The sequence below is a fragment of the Culex pipiens genome, chromosome 2, assembly GCF_016801865.2.
Source record: "Culex pipiens pallens isolate TS chromosome 2, TS_CPP_V2, whole genome shotgun sequence".
Classification (NCBI taxonomy): Eukaryota; Metazoa; Arthropoda; class Insecta; order Diptera; family Culicidae; genus Culex; species Culex pipiens.
In genome coordinates, this window is record NC_068938.1 from 126569736 (window position 1) to 126590786 (window position 21051).

Here is a 21051-nt window from a genome sequence, read left to right on the forward strand (position 1 = left end):
GTGCTGCCAGTTTATAGTATTTATGACGATCTATTCAGATTGAACTCACAAAAGTTGATCTAAAACAGGAATTTTGTTTATATGAAAACACACAAACATTTTTTTATATTTTTTATATCGGCCTTTGTTATTTTACTTCATTTCTGGAGCAACATTTGAAAAGGGCGCATAAGCTTTTTGACAGTCAGAACTATTTTGCAATTTTTTTTACAATCCTTCTTCGAAATTTAAAATAATAGCTGGCCTTCTCAGCTAACACTTAACCTTGCGGGTTTGGTAAATAGTTACATGTTGGCTCGGATAGTTTGCAAAAAAATTCGGCTGTCAAAAAGCTTATGCATCCTTTTCAAATGTTGCTCCAAAAATGAAGTAAAATAACGAAGGCCGATTAATAAAACTGTTTATTTGAAAAAAAAAAATATGTTTGTGTGTTTTCATATAAAAAATCCAGTTTTAGATTTTTGGGTTTTTTCACTTAACTAAATTTTAAAATCTGGCTTCGTCATGCACATGGAATATTAGCCTCAAATTTTAGTCAATTTGGTCAGGACTAATTGGAAATCATCTTTTTAGTGGATCTGATACATTCTCTAAAAAATGATATTTTTAGATTTTCCGCCAAGTGTTGAAAAAATCGAATTTTGCACTATTTTTTGCAATTCCGAGAAACACTTTGAATGTGATTTTTCAGTAAAACGTTTGCTCCCCACTTTAGATTAGCATGAAAAGGTGCATTAATTTACCACATTTTTTTTCGATCCGGGTTCGCAACGACTGATTATTTTTTAATCTTTCTGGTTTTGGCGAGCAGTCTTGTCGAAAAAGAAAAACAGATTTTCTCTACTTCACCTACGTTTCGACCTTTATTTTGAGGCCTCACAATAAAGGCCGAAACGTCGGTGAAGTAGAGAAAATCTGTTTTTCTTTTTCGACAAGACTGCTCGCCAAAACCAGAAACATTTTTTTTCTTTCGGGAGTTTTTGAATACCTCTAACTCAAGGCGGCCTCTAAAACATCAAAAAAGGAAAATTTTGTTTTTTGTTCCTTCTTGAAAAAAAAAAAAAAACTCCAGAGTTGCACTTTTCTGTACTCAAATTGATGCTAAAATGAACTTTTAAGCACTTTTTTGGTGTGTTAAGCAGTCCATGTTGCCGCAGTGTAAAATGACAGAAAAAAATGTATTTTTTTAAATCGAGCTGCAAAAAAAATATTTTGAGACATTCCTTTTAATAAATTTAAATAATAAGGAAAATAATAAACGTTTTTTTTTATTTCGTTCAATTTTATTTTCTATTTTGTTAGTTTCGACTAGTTGAAAATCGAAACATTAACTTTGTAAATTGTATTTTTACTTGTTCACAAGCGATTGTTCAGTTTTTTAAAATAAAAAAAATCAAATTTTTTGATGCTCCTGATCTTGGAAGAAAATAAGAAACAAAATTATTTTATTATGGCCTTATAAAAATTCTTGAAAATTTCTATCAAATTTTGACAATTATTTAAACACTAAAATGAAAAAAAAATACAAGAATGCATTCCAGAAATGCAACTTTGAAAAATATTTGCAACGGCCTAAATTTTTTTTTTAAATTCAATTCGAAAAATGTGATTTTTTATTAATCTTCTGTTTATCTTCAAACATTTAAATACATAGTATTGCGCAAGTGGCATTAATATTTGGATATCAGAATGGTTGGCGTAAGACAGTAAGCAAGAGAGCAACTCTCTTTTCTATAGAGCAAAAGAAAGCTGGTGCAAAGCAATGAACACGAAATCCCTCTCGTGCAATTTTCTATGAAGAGGACGTTCTATGCAAGTGATGTGACCAATTAATAAATATATTTTCTCAATGTTTTATGCTGAAAAAACCGGAAACCTTTTGAATAATAGCTTGCTAACAATTTGTCTCTTTTTTTCCTCCCGCCAGGCCGGAAACCAAGGAAAACAAGGAGGGCGCCGACACGGAGAAGACCGCCGAGCAGGACAAGAACGAGTCGGAGAAGGAGCTCGAGAAGGACAACGCGACCGAGAAGACGGAGAAGAAGGAGGGCGCGGACGCGGACAACAAGCCGGAAAAGGCGGCGGTGGAAGAAAACAAAGAAAAAGAGGAAGCTGCCGCTAAATAAGTTGGCGGATGCGAGGATTAAATTTATGTGTCTAATTTACATTTTTTTTTTGAATTTGGTTTTTATTTTCTCCGCAAAAAAAACAAAAACACACACCGATAAACAGACTCTCTCTCCTTTTGTTAGTAATGACAGCAACAATAACAGCTATTTGCGAGAAAGTTTTAGTTGGTTTTCTTCCGAGTTAGCAACACACACACACCCTCACAAATGTTTCGGTTCATAATGAGAGAGAGAGAGAGCGAGAGTGGGTAAGAGAAAGAGCGTTGCGAACGGGATGAGAGCGAGAGAGAGAGCGAGAGCATCGCGTGAGCGAGCGAGAGATTAGATAGAAAGAGAGCATTTTTTTCGTGCAAAGTTAGTGGCTTCCCTTTAAGCACACAGAGAAAGAAAAAAACACTCAAATTTGATGACAATTTTCGTGACAACAAAAAAACTACCTTTTGATCTGTTTTCTGTTATTTTTTAAGTTGAGGCAGAGATTGGAGAAAAAGAGAGCGAGGGGAGAAATGTGTGAGAGAGAGGTTGGATCCACCAGGAGTGAAGAGCAGAGAGTGCGCGAAGAGTTCGAATGAGAGAATATTGTTCATTGCTAGAGAAATTGACACGAGCCAGGACAGGACAGGAGGGAATTTCAAATTTACTTTTAGTGCTAGGACATCAGTAAAATACTCAAAAATATTGAAAATCACAACACCGCGAGTCTGGCGAGAGGGTTTTCCGTTCAGTGTGACGCCGTTTGTCGTCACAGGAAAAGGGAGCTCGATCGCCGGCGGAAAAGATCAGTTTTGTTCGTTCTGCACTTTTTTTAAGTAATGCTATCTTTTTGTAGTAATACAATTCTGAAGAACGCCCGCGTGTAATAATGGTTTATTATTACATTTATATATTTTATATATTATATTTTCGTATATATTTATAGTATTTTATATCAATTTTATGTATAGTACAGTCTCTACTTCTCTTTATATTAGTTTAAGGGTAATACAAAAGAACAAGAAGAAGATCGATTATTTCCAAATTTGTGTTTTGTACAAAATTTTGCCAAGTGAACGAGTTTCCCATTACTTCTCAGAACGTTTTTATTCTTCAGATTGAAGCTAAAGAGTAAAAACCAGGCAGAGGGAAATTATCATTCAGAGAGAGAAAAGTATAGCGTTTTCTTTTTTGTTTGTTTGGATCTGTAAGTGTAAACACGTTAAGAAACGGCAAGAGCAAGTAAAACGAAACGGTTGCAATTCACGTATAGAGCAAATAATGCAAAAAAACGTAAGCTATAATTCCCCCCGAATCAACAACTTATTCTTCGTTCTAATCGTCCTCTCTTCGGAACACAAAACACGTTCTTCATCAAAGTCAATAGACAAAACCCAACACACACTACTTTCTAAGGTCCTATTCCTTCGTTTTCACACGAAAAAAGAAAAAAAAATCATACAGTAATGAAAGAGTCTAGAAAATAAGCGAACAATCTCTCCATTTCACAAAAACTCACAAAAAAACGGAAAAACCACGCGCCACATTCAAGAAAGAAAAGAAAAAAAATGAAGAAAAAAAAATCCGACAGCCAACGGAAAGTTTCGTTTAATTAGGTTTAAAAACTCTGCATAATAAAGAAAATAAAACAGTGATAATAAAAACAAAAAAAAAACGAAACTGGAGTTGCACTTTTTTCGCATTGGACCCCAAAGTGAGGAGGTCCGACGAAAGGTTTCTTTCAAATGTAACGAAACACTGCCAAACCACGAATCAAACTACCCTCCGGAAGGTTCGTCCGTTGTGGAAAAAGAAGTGCGGAAGGCTCTTTCAACTCTGCTCTCTGCTTGTCGTTTTTTGGTTTTTGGTTTCGTTTCGTTTCGTTTGGTTTCTTCTCGTTATTGGTTGTTTGTTTTTGAAAATGGTAAGTTTATTTTATAAGTTAAACAAATCTCAAAATTTATTTTTCCGATTTTCAGCAAAGCTCAACTTTAAATCGCTGAGGCAATCTTGTGAAGATTCCCAAAAAGAAAAAAAAAATCTGGAATGGAATATGAAGTCCAATTGTACTGCCTTGTTTTTTAAGATTCATAAAAATATGGCTACTGAAAAGAACCTTTTTGAAGAACGAGTTGTTTTGAAAATCAGTTTTGAAATAATGCTTATAGAGGAGCCTCAAGTTCCTCAAGTATTAAAAGCTTTCAAATTGAGTAATATTGAGCATTATTTGACGTTGAAAACTTTCACACTGAAATTTTTAAAATAAGCTGAACGTGTCATAACATAACATAAGATTTTAAAGCTACAAGCTACATGTTTGAAACTTTTTATTATGAAACTGGACATTTGGATGAGCTCTTTCTGAAGTTTTAAACTTTTTGATTCTACCGATCGAAAAGCCTTGTAGTAAATAAATTATCGATGATTTTAAGTTTTCAATTTGAAAAACTTGGTCGATGAGCCGGGAATCCCCACGTTTCTTATTCCCTTGTCAGAAATCAGAAATGTGATACGTGATTAAACTCAATCCAATTCAACAAATCATCGTAGCGGTTAACTTTACGAAGTGGGCCTGACCTTTTAGAAAAGAAGGATGTTGAATGTAGCCGCCTTGACATTCTCCAGGATGCTTCTGTGCTAGGGTTAGATAAGATTAGATTAGAAAAACTTGTTCGAGACTACGACAAACAAACAAACCCGCACTCTTTGACAGTTTGCCTACTTTGTTTGTTAGACTCCATTTGTCTGCAGAAACGTCAGCTTGCATACATTTTGTTTGTTTACGAGTTTGCGCTAACTGTCAAACACAAAAAAGGCTTGTTTGTTTGTCACAGTCTAATACCTCCTTTAAGTTAATGGAAAACTGCGTGCAAACTTTTATAGATTCTAAAGGAAGTACAGACAAACAAACAACATTTTTGATAATTTGACAGTTTGCCTGCTCTGTTTGTTTACCTGCATTTGTTTGCAGAGTTGCCAGCCTGCCTACATTTGACTTAGTTTGCGAGTTTGCCGCAAGCAAGTTTGAAAGTTTGGCAAACCGCCAAAGTGCGAGTTTGTTCGTTTGTTTGCCATAATCTAGTAGCTCCTTAACGTGAAGACTTCCATCATTGTCATGATTTTTCGTTCAAAGATATAAATTTTGCGTCACTTTCAATATTTTGACAAAATTCCTTCAACAAGTTGTTTAGAATAGTGCCCTACACATGCTGATTCCTTTGGTAACGATTATCCCATTCCTTGTAAAGTTATGGAAATCGTCATTAATCAATGATTGCCAACTAGGACGTCAATAGAGGAGAAAAGCAACTCGCGACAAAATTTTGAGGCTAGGAATTTTGACAGGTATGATTTTCATAAAGTATTCGCCTCCTTTTCTCTCCCACAGAAAACCTGGGAACGAGCTAGCCGTCAAACTAGGCCAAAATGTTAAAGTCACTCACAAAATGAACTTTGAGTGATTTGAGTTCATTTCTGACGTCACGATTTTCTCCTCTATGACTGTGCCACAAAATTATATAAATTTTGAAGCACAATTGATTTAGATCAAAAATTCCTTCAGTGGCTTCAAGATGGCAACATCCGGCACATGCTGATTCATTTTGGTGCTGAAATTCGTTAAAATGAATTTAATACAGAATATTTTATAGTGATGATCAAATTTCTTTGAAAATGATCAACGGCTTCACCTTAAGCTTATGATATAAACTTTGGAAGTTTTTCATGATGATGACATTGATCAAAAAGCTTTCCTTTTCATGAAACTTCTCAAACAATTAAAAATTCTCAAATGTCAAAGCATAAGCTATGGATAGTTTTTGGCAAGAAGCCCTTAAATAAAATGAAAACAAATATGCTAAAGTTTGAATATTTTTGATGACGGACTTTCAAAGTTCTCTCATAGCAGATTCTTAACCCTCTAGCGTCCATACTAACAACAGTGCAGTGCATCACTAAATATTTACTTCAAATTGTTATAAACAGAATTGTCTTGCTTAGGTTTTAATTTGTATGTTTACTGAAATCAATTAAAATTTCATCCAATTTGGTGAATTCCGTAATAAAAAAGGAAAATCTCGATTTAGTTGTAGTCTAAGAGAGTTTTGATTATGCACATTTTGACAGTTTGAACTGTTATGCTAATTGTCAAGTTTTTTTTTTTTCATAAAACTCGAAATGTAAAATAGTAGCTGGTCCCTCCAGCTACTTATCAACGCTGCGGATTTTGTTAAATAGTTTAGCTATTTAAAAAGGAAACTTTTTAAAGAATCGTTCAGTTAACATCTTGAATCAAGAAACGCAGAAAAAAATTCTGCTTGGAGCTTTCATGGTTTTTTTTAATTTCAAAAGTTTTCTGAAATGTAAATCTAAAAAAAAACTTTTGCAGAAGATTTTTGCAATTTACAACTCTCAAACATGGATTATTTTTAAAATTTACTTGGTAAAATGGATATTGAGATTGATGTTCTTATTCAAGGTATACATTTATAATTTTTATATTTTTTATTATTATTTAATTTCCAGTTCATTATCAAAAGTAAACGATGATTTCATGGTTATGCTCCAAAAAAACTGAAAATTGCTTGGTTTCAAGCAAACGATTGAACACAACTGACGAAAAAGAAAACGTAAGAATTGCAAGTGCTTTGTCATAGTTTATTTCCCGCCCCCCTCAGAGTGTACACAAGAAGTCGAAGAGGAAGTGAGTTGCAGCAGCTGCATCGATTGACCTAGCTATGAATGATAATTGTTGAGAAACTTGACCAAAATTCGCTTATTTTTTGTAAAATGGAATGCATTTCGTTGCGAAACAAAACAAAAACTAGCTTCATTGAACAGTTTCCATTTCAATTTGGTATTGCTCATACGCACACTTTGAAGTCACATTTTTTTTTGGTAAAAAGAATAAATAAAACTGATTAGTAGTAGAATGGTACATTTTAAAAAGAATCAACTGAAATAGACAACATGAATAAAAAGAAATAAGCAAACAACAAACTGTTAGGGAATTAAACGAAATTATCCTACCGAATTCCAGCGTGTTGACACAGTTACACACAAAGACAAAAACACACACAACCACACTAAACGAATCAAAAGCAGCAGTAACAAAGAATATTTGCGATTTTTTTTTCTCGAAAAACAAAAACAAATAAAAAATAGAAAAACCAAAAAACGGAATACTGTCATTCGCTCAAAAATTTGTAAAACATTTTTAAAACAAATCGCGCCACTTTAAGTGGCCGTTGTCATTTTTTGTATTAACTCTACTGTATGTGAAAAGAAGTAAACAAAATAGAGAGAATAAAACGCATCGTTTTTATCATTGAAAACATCACTCATTACAAAGCAACAAAGAAAAAAAAGCGAAATAAGAAAATAGATTAAAAAGCTACATTTGCATCTGTATGTTCGAAATAGTCAGCTCATAAAAAGTATAATCAAAAAGATGGAAATCACATCACATTTTCACACACTCATACACCAAAAACACACACACACACACAACCACATTCACAACAGCAGAGCAGACGATTTAGAAGGCGACTCTCACACTAATTAGCGGAAAATATTAACTTTAAACTATAAAAAACATTATTATTATTACTAATAATAAGTAGGTAATAAAATAATCATTAAAGTAAGTTGAGGAAAAAAACAACTCATAAGTCATGCCATCTTTGAGACGGAAAAAAACATCAATAACACCGATTAGGCTTTTGTAGTGCCAACGATGGGCAACGATATAAATTGTGCTTCAGTCATCATATAGAAAAAAATAACAACTCATAATTCAAAAAATACCAGAAATCGAACAAAATGAGCATATTGAAAGATTCCATCCTTTCTCGTAAGGCAACCAACTAAATAAAACAAACCAAAACAAAATAAGGCACAAAAAACATCGTCACATGGCTCATTTGAGAAATGGAAGAAACAAGTTTCGTAAATTCTCATGCGATTGATTTACCTACAATGTAATACACATACACTCCGAATTGTAAACAGGCTTGTAAACGTACCACACACACAAAAAAAAAACAACAGTTTTTAAGGAAAACTTCCACGCGCGTAAGTTTATGTTCTCCGTTTCCTTACACCTGATAGGGGGACAAAGAATCCAGTAATGACATAGATTAAGTGTGAGCTTGATATATTGAAATATTGAAAATGAAGAAAGGATAAAAATGGAACAACTTAAAAAAATGAGAATTCAAAAGAAAAAGAACAAAAGGTAATGAAATATTATGTAATGAAATAAGAAGAAGACAAAAACACAGAAATGTATGTAATCTGTATTACATTGAATATTGTCAATAAAAGTATATAATAAAGGTGTTTTGCTTCATTTTTCGTTGAGAATGCCAATCAGGACAAGGAAATAATTTTCAAATCAATATGGGGACGCTAATTTGTTGCCGACACCCTTGCAGCCACCACGATGAACACGCCTCGACGATGACCATCCAAAGAAAGAGGAAGACGTTGCTCGCGAATTGTTTTATCGAATATTATCGATTATTCTTTTTTTTATGTATTTCCCAACACATTTTTACAAAACCATTTCTTTCTTCTACTTGTTCTCAATGGTGCCATACACAATTTTATTAATGACTAGTGAATGTATCTCTCCACTCTTTTCTAATTTCACTCTTTCCTTACATATATCAGGCATGACCTTTCAGCGAGTGTTCACCAGTCGTTGCGGCCTTTCAGTGAGAGCCCACAAGCCGTTGATGTAGAGAACCTTCAGAGAGAAGTGTCGTCCCAAGTAGCAAGCAAAACATCGCTTTTTATTTTTTTGTTGAACAATTGCTGCATAAGCGTTTTAACACGTTGGTTATTGAACAAGTGTCATCAAAAATGATCAATTGTTCATATTTTGATTTAAAAACCATTGTTCAACATTGTTGTGTAACACAAATGACAAGTGTAGCAACGGATTACGAATAGTTCATTTTGAAGTTTATTCAGACTTAAATGAAACATGATTGTAGAACTCGAAAAGCTAAATGACATTTGCAGACATGATGTTTCATTTCAGTTTGCTAAACATGATAACATCATGGATTTGACATGTGGCTTCGGCTTGAATTTCTCGTAAACAAGTTGTTTATGTATAGTTCGCAAAACAAGAGAATTTAATATTTGAGAAACATGTTTGTATAGCTTGAACCACAAATTGTGTTTGTTGAAAATGGTTAGTGCAGAAGTTTAGCTGTCACAAGGTTTCGCTAAGTGTATTTTAAAATGCCAAAATTTCCGAAAAAGCTTATTAAAAACGAAATTTGGCGTCGTATTAAGCGAAATGGTTCATTCCGTGTTAAGAAAAAGGCCATGATAGTGGAAGCTGCGAAGCGGGTTCCCGAAATAAACCCGAACCCGATGGAATCGACGGCAAATGGGTGGCAACAGGAAATAGCAAACGTTTCCCAAATGGAACCAGCAATCGCCTCGTTCATGGATGTAGTCGAAGCTTCGAAAGGACACGATGGAACAACACAAAGTGCCGAGGAGGGTCCAGCGGGTTCTAACGGGGACAGTAAAAGCTCCATGTACGAGTTCCGGGATCATTTGAAAACGTGGGCTATTACTCATCAAGTTAAGCACACGGCTGTTAATTCACTATTAACTATTCTGAAGACCAACATTCCCGATAATGTACTTCCGGCTGATGCTCGGACGTTAGTAAAAACTCCAGCCAAAGTACAAATTACACACGACGACAAAATGGGAGGAGAATACTGGCATTACGGGTTGCAAAAAGTGCTCACCAAAGTACTGATGTTCAGCAAAAATCAAAGTATTACGAAAATATCTTTGATTGTAAACATTGACGGCGTACCCATCAGTAAAAGTTCGACGTCTGCATTTTGGCCAATCCTGGTCAAAATCCATGAAATGGACGAGATTGCACCTCTGGTTGTTGGTATTTTCAGTGGAATGTGTAAGAAAATTATTAATCTTTATTGAAAATTCTTAAAAACACATCGAATCATGAAGTATACAGTACAGACTCGTTTATCCAACGGCCTTGGAGGTGCCGTATTTAGTAAATTTCTAGCCAAAAGGCCTTCAGATTATCGAGTATGGACTGTACTTAAAATCTATTTTGTTTTTTGCTCATTTAAATGATTTTTCTATCATTTCGTTTGAATTTTTTGTTATGTTTGATAAGCAATTATTACCAAACTTCTGTAAGGCTGTTTCTGAACAAAATCATGTGTTTTTAAGTAATTTAAGAATTAACACAAATGTACACAAATTAACATAAAATATATTTCAGACAAACCTAAAGATGTCAATTCTTTTCTACGAAGATTTGTAGACGACCTGAACGTGTTGCTGCAGCATGGAATTTCAATAAATAATCGCGCCATCGAAGTCACCCTAAGATGCTTTGTTTGTGACACCCCAGCTAGAGCCATGCTGAGAGGTAAACAAAGCATAATTTCATAATTATTAATTTATTCATTTGGTTTACTTTTTTTATTTAGGTGTAATTGGGCACAACGGATACGCCTCCTGCTTGAAGTGTGTTACGGAGGGGGAGTATTGTTATTCACATGGGAAGATGATTTTTCCAGAGCTGAATGCAGCTCTACGAACCGATTCAGCATTCCGCTCCCGAACCTACGAAGGCCATCATAAACATGATTCTATCCTCGAGGAAATAACTGGACTTGACATGATTAAGGATTTCCCGATTGGTGATGCCAAAAGGTAATGAAATATTATGTAATGAAATAAGAAGAAGACAAAAACACAGAAATGTATGTAATCTGTATTACATTGAATATTGTCAATAAAAGTATATAATAAAGGTGTTTTGCTTCATTTTTCTTTGAGAATGCCAATCAGGACCAGGAAATAATGTTCAAATCAATATGGGGACGCTAATTTGTTGCCGACACCCTTGCAGCCACCACGATGAACACGCCTCGACGATGACCATCCAAAGAAAGAGGAAGACGTTGCTCGCGAATTGTTTTATCGAATATTATCGAATGTTCTTTTTTTTATGTATTTCCCAACACATTTTTACAAAACCATTTCTTTCTTCTACTTGTTCTCAATGGTGCCATACACAATTTTATTAATGACTAGTGAATGTATCTCTCCACTCTTTTCTAATTTCACTCTTTCCTTACATATATCAGGCATGACCTTTCAGCGAGTGTTCATCAGTCGTTGCGTCCTTTCAGTGAGAGCCCACAAGCCGTTGATGTAGAGAACCTTCAGAGAGAAGTGTCGTCACTCAGTGCAGCGCTTGAATTACTTGTCAAAATTGAGTTCCTTCGTTTAGAAGTACATGAGCGGGAAAGAGACGGGAGAGCGAGTTTTGTTGTGTTGATAGTAATTAACTATTCTGGGGTTAAATATAAGACGAGCACATGGAGTCCCTTAGGGGGATTGCTCCATAGGGCGGCACACGTATCTACCCGGAGATTTCTCACACAAAGACAAACATTTCATACTCACGTGAACCACACTAATTTTCAACCAAAGACGTATATTTAGGATTTTAAATAAATAGGACAAACACAGCTTGATTGAGACCACATTTTTACTTTTAATTTAGATTTTAAGACTTTCAATAATTTTAAGAACTTTTAGGGGTAATAAATTAAGGGAAAGACGGGGAATCCAATTTTAACATGTATTTGGGGTACTAGTACTTGCGCATGCGTTTTATCGTTGGGATCCTGATGCTCGATGGCCGGCTTGTTGCGTCGCTGTCATGGCTGCTGCTGTTGGTCGGGTTCCGGAACAGGAGGGAACAAACGGCGAGTCCGGTTGGACCGCTGAGGGTCAAGTTCACGAGTCCGGAGGGTGGTGCACGCGCGAAATGGGGGGAAGTGGTCGATCCGAGCGAGGTACCACTGGGGGATTGCTTGACTCGGGGGCTGGCCAACAGATTCGACGTTGTACCACTCGGCACTCAGCACCGCAGTGCTTCGTACGGCCAGTCCCGACCACTTCACTTCACTGCAGGTTCTGTCTTTGCACCACGCTCGCTCGGATCCGGACGATATGACCGGAGGGACCTAACTCGGTTAGGAATTTTTAACGTGTTGTGGTGTCCTTCTAACCGTCCGTGGTGCCGTCACACTCCGATCCGTACTTTTAGGCTAGTTGATTTTAATTTGTTGTGGCACTTCACTGTTTTGTAATCAACGTTTTTTTGTGTAAATTTTAATTAGATTTTTCAAATTCACACGCGAACTATTCTTCCCGTGTCGTGTGGTGACGGACGAACTTCGGGGCGATCACTGGTCTTCACCAATCCGGACCAAAAAAGCAAAAGAGGCCGACACCATCGTCTGCGTCCGTATTTATGCGCCGCCTAGCTGTTCCCTCCAGAACTGTTTCCTGTTTTGCCACAGGGATCGGTGACAGCTCGATGACACTGACGTACGGTGATGATGATGGTGTCCGCAGGGGTGGGGTGAACAATATATGAATGGGTTGGTGTCCCAGATACAAAAGGCCTTTTTCCCTAATGTCGACTATTTTTAATTGCACACGGATAGAAATCCTGTCCGGGAAATCGACAACATTGTTCTCGATTCGTTCTGAAATTCGTTTCAGAATGTTGTCGACCAGTCGTCCGGTAACATTTGCATCAAAATCGAGAACAATGTTGTCGATTTTGAGGCGTCACGGTTGGTGACGTCTGGCAAAACAGAAAGCACGCAGCCATCCCGAACGGTTTAATCGGTTTTTGAATTGACCGTTGGTTTTGGTTTTTGAATTGACCGTTGGATATTTCTTTTGGTTCAGTAAAACAGTTGATTCGTTTTTTTATTTATTGAGGCAAAAAATACATCATTAATTATAAAATAAATCTTTGTGTGAGTGTGTGTGTGTTTGGAATATCTCAAATTACCAAATTCACAAATTGTATTCCCAATTTGTGAATTTGGTAATTTGAGAATTTGAGAATTTGTGAATTTGGGAATTTGTGAATTTGGGATTTTGGGAATTTGGGAATTTGAGAATTTGGGAATTTGGGAACTTAGGAATTTAAGAATATCGGAATTTAGGAATTTAGGAATTTAGGAATTTAGGAATATAGGAATTTAGGAATTTAGAAATAAGAGAATTTAGGAATTAAGGAATTTGGGAATTTGGGAATTTGGGAATTTGAGAATTCAGAAATTTAGAAATTGGGGATTTTAGGAATTTGGGAATTACAGAATTTAGGATTTTAGGAATTAAGGAATTTGGGAATTTGGGAATTTGAGAATTAGGGAATTTGGGAATTTGAGAATTTGGGAATTTAGGAATTCAGGAATTTAGGAATTCGAGAATTTGGGGGTTTGGGAATTCGGGTATTTGGGAATTTGGGAATTTTAGAATTTGGTTATTTGGGAATTTTAGAATTTGGGAATATGGGAATTTAAGAATTTGAGAATTTGGGAATTAAGAATTTGGGAATTTGAGAACTTGTGAATTTGGGAATATGTGAATTTGGGAATCTAAGAATTTGGGAATTTGATAATTTGGGAATTGGGGAATTTTTGAATTTGAAAATTAGTGAATTTGTTAATTTGGGAATTCGGGAATTTGGTAATATTTAAGAATTAGGGAATTTTGGGAATTTGGGAATTTGAGAATTTAGGAATTTAGGAATTTGGGAATTCGGGAATTTGGGAGTTTGGGAATTCGGGTATTATGGAATTTGGGAATTTTAGAATTTAAGAATTTGAGAATATGGGAATATAAGAATTGGGAATTTGATAACTTGGGAATTAAAGTATTTGGAAATTTGGGAATTGGGGAATTTGTTAACTTGGGAATTTGGGAATTTAAGAATTTGGGAATTTAAGAATTTGGAAATTTGGGAATTTGTGAACTTGGGAATTTGAGAATTTGAGAATTTAGGAATTTAGGAATTTGGGATTTCGGGAATTTGGGAGTTTGGGAATTCGGGTATTTGGGAATTTGGAAATAAGTGAATTTGTTAATTTGAAAATTCGGGAATTTGGTAATATGGGAATTTAAGAATTTGGGAATTTTGGGAATTTGAGAATTTGGGAATTTGAGAATTTAGGAATTTAGGAATTTGCTAATTCGGGAATTTGGGAGTTTGGGAATTCGGGTATTTGGGAATTTGGGAATTCAGGAATTTAGGAATTAAGGAATTTGGGAATTTAAGAATTAGGGAATTTCGGAATTTAGGAATTTAGGAATATAGGAATTTAGGAATTTAGGAATTAGAGAATTTAGGAATTAAGGAATTTGGGAATTTGGGAATTTGAGAATTCAGGAATTTAGAAATTGGGGATTTTAGGAATTTGGGAATTACAGAATTTAGGATTTTAGGAATTAAGGAATTTGGGAATTTGGGAATTAGGGAATTTGGGAATTTGAGAATTTGGGAATTTAGGAATTTAGGAATTTGGGAATTCGGGAATTTGGGAGTTTGGGAATTCGGGTATTTGGGAATTTGGGAATTTTAGAATTTGGTTATTTGGGAATTTTAGAATTTGGGAATATGGGAATTTAAGAATTTGAGAATTTGGGAATTAAGAATTTGGGAATTTGAGAACTTGTGAATTTGGGAATTTGTGAATTTGGGAATTGGGGAATTTTTGAATTTGGAAATTAGTGAATTTGTTAATTTGGGAATTCGGGAATTTGGTAATATGGGAATTTAAGAATTTGGGAATTTTGGGAATTTGAGAATTTGGGAATTTGAGAATTCAGGAATTTAGGAATTTAGGAATTTGGGAATTGGGGAATTTGGGAGTTTGGGAATTCGGGTAGTTGGGAATTTTAGAATTTGGTTATTTGGGAATTTAAGAATTTGGGAACATGGGAATATTAGAATTTGGGATTTTGAGAATTTGGGAATTTAAGAATTTGGGAATTGGGGAATTTGTTAATTTGTGAATTTAGGAATTTGGAAATTTGATAATTTGGGATCCTGTGAATTTGGGAATTTGTGAATTTGGGAATTTAAGAATTTGGGAATTTGGGAATTTAGGAATTTAAGAATTAAGGAATTTGGGAATTTAAGAATTTGGGAATTTGGGAATTTGTGAACTTGGGAATTTGAGAATTTGAGAATTTAGGAATTTAGGAATTTAGGAATTTAGGAATTTGGGAATTTGGGAATTCGGGAATTTGGGAGTTTGGGAATTCGGGTATTTGGGAATTTGGAAATTAGTGAATTTGTTAATTTGAGAATTCGGGAATTTGTTGATAGGGGAATTTAAGAATTTGGGAATTTTGGGAATTTGAGAATTTGAGAATTTGGGAATTTGAGAATTTAGGAATTTAGGAATTTGGGAATTCGGGAATTTGGGAGTTTGGGAATTCGGGTATTATGGAATTTGGGAATTTTAGAATTTAAGAATTTGAGAATATGGGAATATAAGAATTGGGAATTTGATAACTTGGGAATTAAAGAATTTGGAAATTTGGGAATTTGTTAACTTGGGAATTTGGGAATTTAAGAATTTGGGAATTTAAGAATTTGGGAATTTGGGAATTTGTGAACTTGGGAATTTGAGAACTTGAGAATTTAGGAATTTAGGAATTTGGGATTTCGGGAATTTGGGAGTTTGGGAATTCGGGTATTTGGGAATTTGGAAATAAGTGAATTTGTTAATTTGAGAATTCGGGAATTTGGTAATATGGGAATTTAAGAATTTGGGAATTTTGGGAATCTGAGAATTTGGGAATTTGAGAATTTAGGAATTTAGGAATTTGATAATTCGGGAATTTGGGAGTTTGGGAATTCGGGTATTTGGGAATATGGGAATTCAGGAATTTAGGAATAAAGGAATTTGGGAATTTAAGAATTTGGGAATTTGGGAATTTGTGAACTTGGGAATTTGAGAATTTGAGAATTTAGGAATTTAGGAATTTGGGATTTCGGGAATTTGGGAGTTTGGGAATTCGGGTATTTGTGAATTTGGAAATAAGTGAATTTGTTAATTTGAGAATTCGGGAATTTGGTAATATGGGAATTCAAGAATTTGGGAATTTGAGAATTTGGGAATTTGAGAATTTAGGAATTTGATAATTCGGGAATTTGGGAGTTTGGGAACTCGGGTATTTGGGAATTTGGGAATTCAGGAATTTAGGAATTAAGGAATTTGGGAATTTAAGAATTTGGGAATTTGTGAACTTGGGAATTTGAGAATTTGAGAATTTAGGAATTTAGGAATTTGGGAATTCGGGAATTTGGAAGTTTGGGAATTCGAGCATTTGGGAATTTGGAAATTAGTGAATTTGTTAATTTGAGGATTCGGGAATTTGGTAATATGGGAATTTAAGAATTTGAGAATTTGGGAATTTGAGAATTTAGGAATTTGGGAATTCGGGAATTTCGGAGTTTGGGAATTCGGGTATTTGGGAATTTGGGATTTGGGAATTAAGGATTCTTTAAATTTTTAAATTTTAGAATTTTAGAATTTTAGAATTTTAGAATTTTAGAATTTTAGAATTTTAGAATTTTAGAATTTTAGAATTTTAGAATTTTAGAATTTTAGAATTTTAGAATTTTAGAATTTTAGAATTTTAGAATTTTAGAATTTTAGAATTTTAGAATTTTAGAATTTTAGAATTTTAGAATTTTAGAATTTTAGAATTTTAGAATTTTAGAATTTTAGAATTTTAGAATTTTAGAATTTTAGAATTTTAGAATTTTAGAATTTTAGAATTTTAGAATTTTAGAATTTTAGAATTTTAGAATTTTAGAATTTTAGAATCTTAGAATTTTAGAATTTTAGAATTTTAGAATTTTAGAATTTTAGAATTTTAGAATTTTAGAATTTTAGAATTTTAGAATTTTAGAATTTTAGAATTTTAGAATTTTAGAATTTTAGAATTTTAGAATTTTAGAATTTTATAATTTTAGAATTTTAGAATTTTAGAATTTTAGAATTTTAGAATTTTAGAATTTTAGAATTTTAGAATTTTAGAATTTTAGAATTTTAGAATTTTAGAATTTTAGAATTTTAGAATTTTAGAATTTTAGAATTTTAGAATTTTAGAATTTTAGAATTTTAGAATTTTAGAATTTTAGAATTTTAGAATTTTAGAATTTTAGAATTTTAGAATTTTAGAATTTTAGAATTTTAGAATTTTAGAATTTTAGAATTTTAGAATTTTAGAATTTTAGAATTTTAGAATTTTAGAATTTTAGAATTTTAGAATTTTAAAATTTTAGAATTTTAGAATTTTAGAATTTTAGAATTTTAGAATTTTAGAATTTTAGAATTTTAGAATTTTAGAATTTTAGAATTTTAGAATTTTAGAATTTTAGAATTTTAGAATTTTAGAATTTTAGAATTTTAGAATTTTAGGATTTACGAATTTTAGGATTTACGAATTTAAGAAATTAAAAGTTTAAGAACTCATGAATTTTAATATTTTAGAATCTTAGAATTTAGATTGTTCATATTTCAGAATATCAGATTTTTTAAATTTTAGAATTCCAGAATTGTGAATTCTAGCTGTTTTGATTTTCTGAATTTTGCAATGTTAGAATTTTAGAAATTTTGATATTTTTTTATGAAGCTTGAAATTTTAGAGCTCTTAAGAGTTTCAGAATTTTAGAAATTTAGAATTAGAATTTGGAAATTTTAGAATTTTGGAAATTTAGTTTTTCAAAATTTTCGAAATCAAAAGTTTAAGAATTCATGAAGTGTAGAATCTTATAAATTGGATTTTTCATGTTTAAGAATATCAGGTTTTTTAAATTTTAGAATTCCAGAATTGTGATTTTTGGCATTTTTTGAATTTTGCAATGTTAGAATTTTAGAAATTTTGATATCTTTTTTTGAAGCTTGGAATTTTAGAGCTCTTAAGAGTTTCAGTTTTTTGGTTTTTTAGTTTTTTAGAAATTTACAATTTCAGAATTTTAGAATTTAAGAATTAAAGAAATTAAGAGTTTCAGAATTCAAGACTTTTAGAATTTAAGAATTTATAAATTATAGAATTTAGATTTTTAAAATTTTAAAATATCAGATTTTTTTTAAATTTTGGAATTCCAGAATTTGAGAATTCTAGTTGCAATGCTAGAATTTAAGAAATTTTGTTTTTTTTAAGCTTGGAATTTAAGAGCTTTAGCAGTTAAGAATTGTAGGATACAATTTTAGAATTTTGGAAACTATGAATCGTCGAATTTTGGTATGTTTGATGTGAGTTTTGGAGTGGTAGAGTTTGAGTGTGTGTGTGTGTGTGTGTGTGTGTGTGTGTGTGTGTGTGTGTGTGTGGATGCTGCCTGCTTTTTCTTCTGCGCAAACTCCGAATTCTTAACCTCTCCTTACGGGCGCTATTCGACTTGGTTGGGATCGCCTCCAGGATGCCGACGTAGCTCGAGGTGTGCGTAATTTGTCGTGGAACGGCTCCACCGGACAGGTACGCCAGCCGGGCCGCTCTCCTTGTCGTCGTGGTTCGATTCGAGGGGGCTTCATATCTGGTGAATGAGAAAGGTCGATTATTTCATGTGATTTGGGAGGATTTTATCATTTGAACCTTACCAAGCTTCTGGGGGACTGGAATCAACGGCATTGGCAGCACCTTGTGTCACTTCTGGTACCGCAGGAACCAGTTACCCGTATTCGAGTTCCATCGAGGTTTCTTCAGCACATCTAAGCCGAATAAAAATTCAAAAAGTTAACACGATTAGTCAACGAATTAAGCGTGTACTCCTTCCCCGTTAGCATTTCAAACAAGTCACAACTCACTTAATGCTGTCCTTGTTTCGTGTCCCCATGATAATAAAAAACGGAAACGCCGCACCGTCAAATCCGTCGAGGAATTGAACGCTGCCGACCGATGGTGGTGCCGCTCCGGTTGCCGCCGCCGAGGAGAAGTTCAATACTTCTCGCTGCACTACCACTCCTCCCTCGTCGGCCGTGCTCTCCGAATGGCCCGCGTCCGACGGCTTTGCACCGGGCCGCAAACTTGTCTTTCCCTTACGGCATGAATGCCACCGGAATCCACAATCCTGAGAAGATCTTGACTCGATCAGTGTCACCAAGGTGGACAACGAACTGAAGGGCAAGTCCCGTCAAGGAATGGATCGCTTCCAGCCGCGAGAAGCTGACATCGATTCCGCCCGGTGGTGGTGCTGCTTCGGCTGCCGCGCCCGAGGAGAAGGCCACATCTTCCCGCTGCAACTTGACCTTGCCTTTACGGCATAAATTCCACCGGAATCCACAATCCGATGTCTGATTCTGGCTTTACCGAAAAAAATAAATAAACTGAAACACAAACAATCTGTTTCACTCGCGCATTTGACGTTTGTTTTAGGCTGCGTTTGACAGATGTTACGCCTCAAAAAATCGGTGAGGAAAACGGGGGACGTTTTTGAAAACAAAATGTTTCGAATTTGAGGAAAATGTTTTCGTTTTTGACAACATTTGAAACGAATTCGAAAACAAACGATGTTTTCGATTTCATCGCAGTTCAACATCGGTTTTGCGGACCGGATTTCTATCCGTGCATGCTAATTTTGAATAATAAATAAGTAATAAATGACAGATAACAATGGATAAATAAATAATTTAATAAATAACAAAACTCCTAAATCTGAAAGACACCAACCTGGACGCTCAATAAACATGAAATATTATATGTTCAGAGTGGAAACACAGAACAACAAATACTGCACATTTAAACATTTACTGTTAATATTTTACAATCTTCCTTTTATCAAGCTGGTTTGGTGTGGTTCGAGTATGATTTTATTGAAACCGATTTTCAAAAGGTTACAGTGTTTGAGTGCCATGTTTTTTCTCTTTGAAGGTTCTCCACGTTGATGTCTTCTCGCAAATCGTTGCGGCCTGTTCAGTGAGTTCACACGCCAGAAGAGCCTTTCAGTGAGAGCTCACCAGTCGTTGTTGAATCGTTGCGGCCTATTCAGTGAGTTCACAAGCCGGAAGGGTCTTTCAATGAGAGCTCTCAAGCCGTTGTTGTCTTCTCGCAGGCCGTTAAGTAAACATTCACAAACCCTTGCCCCACAGGCCTTACTGAAGATATTTACAAGCCATCTCTACGCTAGGAATGAGTGAACATCCACAAGCCTTCACTTCAACAGGCCTTTTAGTAAACATCTACAAGCCATCTGTACGTCAGGCATAAGTGAAAATTCACAAGCCTCCAATTCTACAAACCTTTCAGTGAATAAGCCCCGTCACCTCAAACTTTTCAGTGAATATCTACAAGCAATCTCCTCTTTTACAACGTCAAACAGTTTTTTGTTCGACCACTTTCTTAAGGTCCTTGCACACCCATCCTCTTGCACAACCCGCGATATTTTCTTCAGCATTCAGCAACCAGGTGCTTTAATTACAAATAAGATGACATAATTGTTCATAACTATCATAAACATCGTGTGAAAACAATAACTAAGATTCTCAAAAACAAAACAACAAAGGAAAACAAATGATTTTTTTTAAACAAACCAAGAAAACTGAACAGATATTGAAAGTCTGTCACCCCTGCCGACCTGTCACTTCTTTCTCCCTTCCACGCAGTTCAATTTTTTTCAGACTCCTCTCTCCTCGACCGCATTCCAACAACAAAACAAACGGCCTTCTTTATAACTCACCTGCCCCCGCGCTGAGGGGATGTCGCACACACAAGATTTCACCAGAAAAAAAACTTTATTCTGGCATGATTCGCCATTGTGGAGACTGCGTTTCCCACGTGTCGGGGTCCCCCAACGTGGCCGAGACGCTACCAGACTGTTCGAACGCTGCCGAGGAACTGACTGTGCTGCCGTGCGCTGACAGCTGTGTGTGTTGACGTGGAGAGACAGGGGGTTGACGTCCATGCACACATATTTAGATCCATAGACAGGGAGCGCTATGCAGGCCCACACAGAAATCATATGTTGTTCCCCTATTAAAATAATTTATGAAAAAGATTTAGTAACTTTTCAAAGTGTTGATATGTCACGATGGAATCATATGATGTTCCT

At 34.7% G+C, this 21051-nt stretch overlaps 2 protein-coding genes and 1 long non-coding RNA gene across 4 annotated transcripts in view; 2 read left to right on the plus strand and 1 right to left on the minus strand.

The window, feature by feature from the left end:
• LOC120412524 (failed axon connections) overlaps positions 1-8438 on the plus strand; it is a 92160-nt gene extending 83722 nt beyond the window's left edge. For both annotated transcript variants that reach the window (XM_039573019.2, XM_039573020.2), the window contains exon 5: positions 1928-8438. In XM_039573019.2, coding sequence (XP_039428953.1) covers positions 1928-2126 — 199 coding nt within the window. In that variant the 3' untranslated portion in view covers positions 2127-8438. The remainder of the gene's footprint in view (positions 1-1927) is intronic.
• A 607-nt stretch (positions 8439-9045) lies between these two features.
• LOC120412547 (uncharacterized) lies at positions 9046-10830 on the plus strand. The gene is made up of 3 exons (XM_039573040.2): positions 9046-10050; positions 10390-10539; positions 10601-10830. The coding sequence occupies exons 1-3, from the start codon at positions 9354-9356 to the stop codon at positions 10828-10830; spliced, it is 1077 nt and encodes a 358-aa protein (XP_039428974.1). The 5' UTR covers positions 9046-9353.
• A 7320-nt stretch (positions 10831-18150) lies between these two features.
• On the minus strand, positions 18151-19539 carry LOC120412546 (uncharacterized). The gene is made up of 3 exons (XR_008212034.1): positions 18812-19539; positions 18605-18715; positions 18151-18540 (listed from the first exon to the last, which is right to left on the minus strand). It is a non-coding gene; the product is annotated as an uncharacterized LOC120412546 (long non-coding RNA).
• Between the last annotated feature and the right edge of the window lie 1512 nt (positions 19540-21051).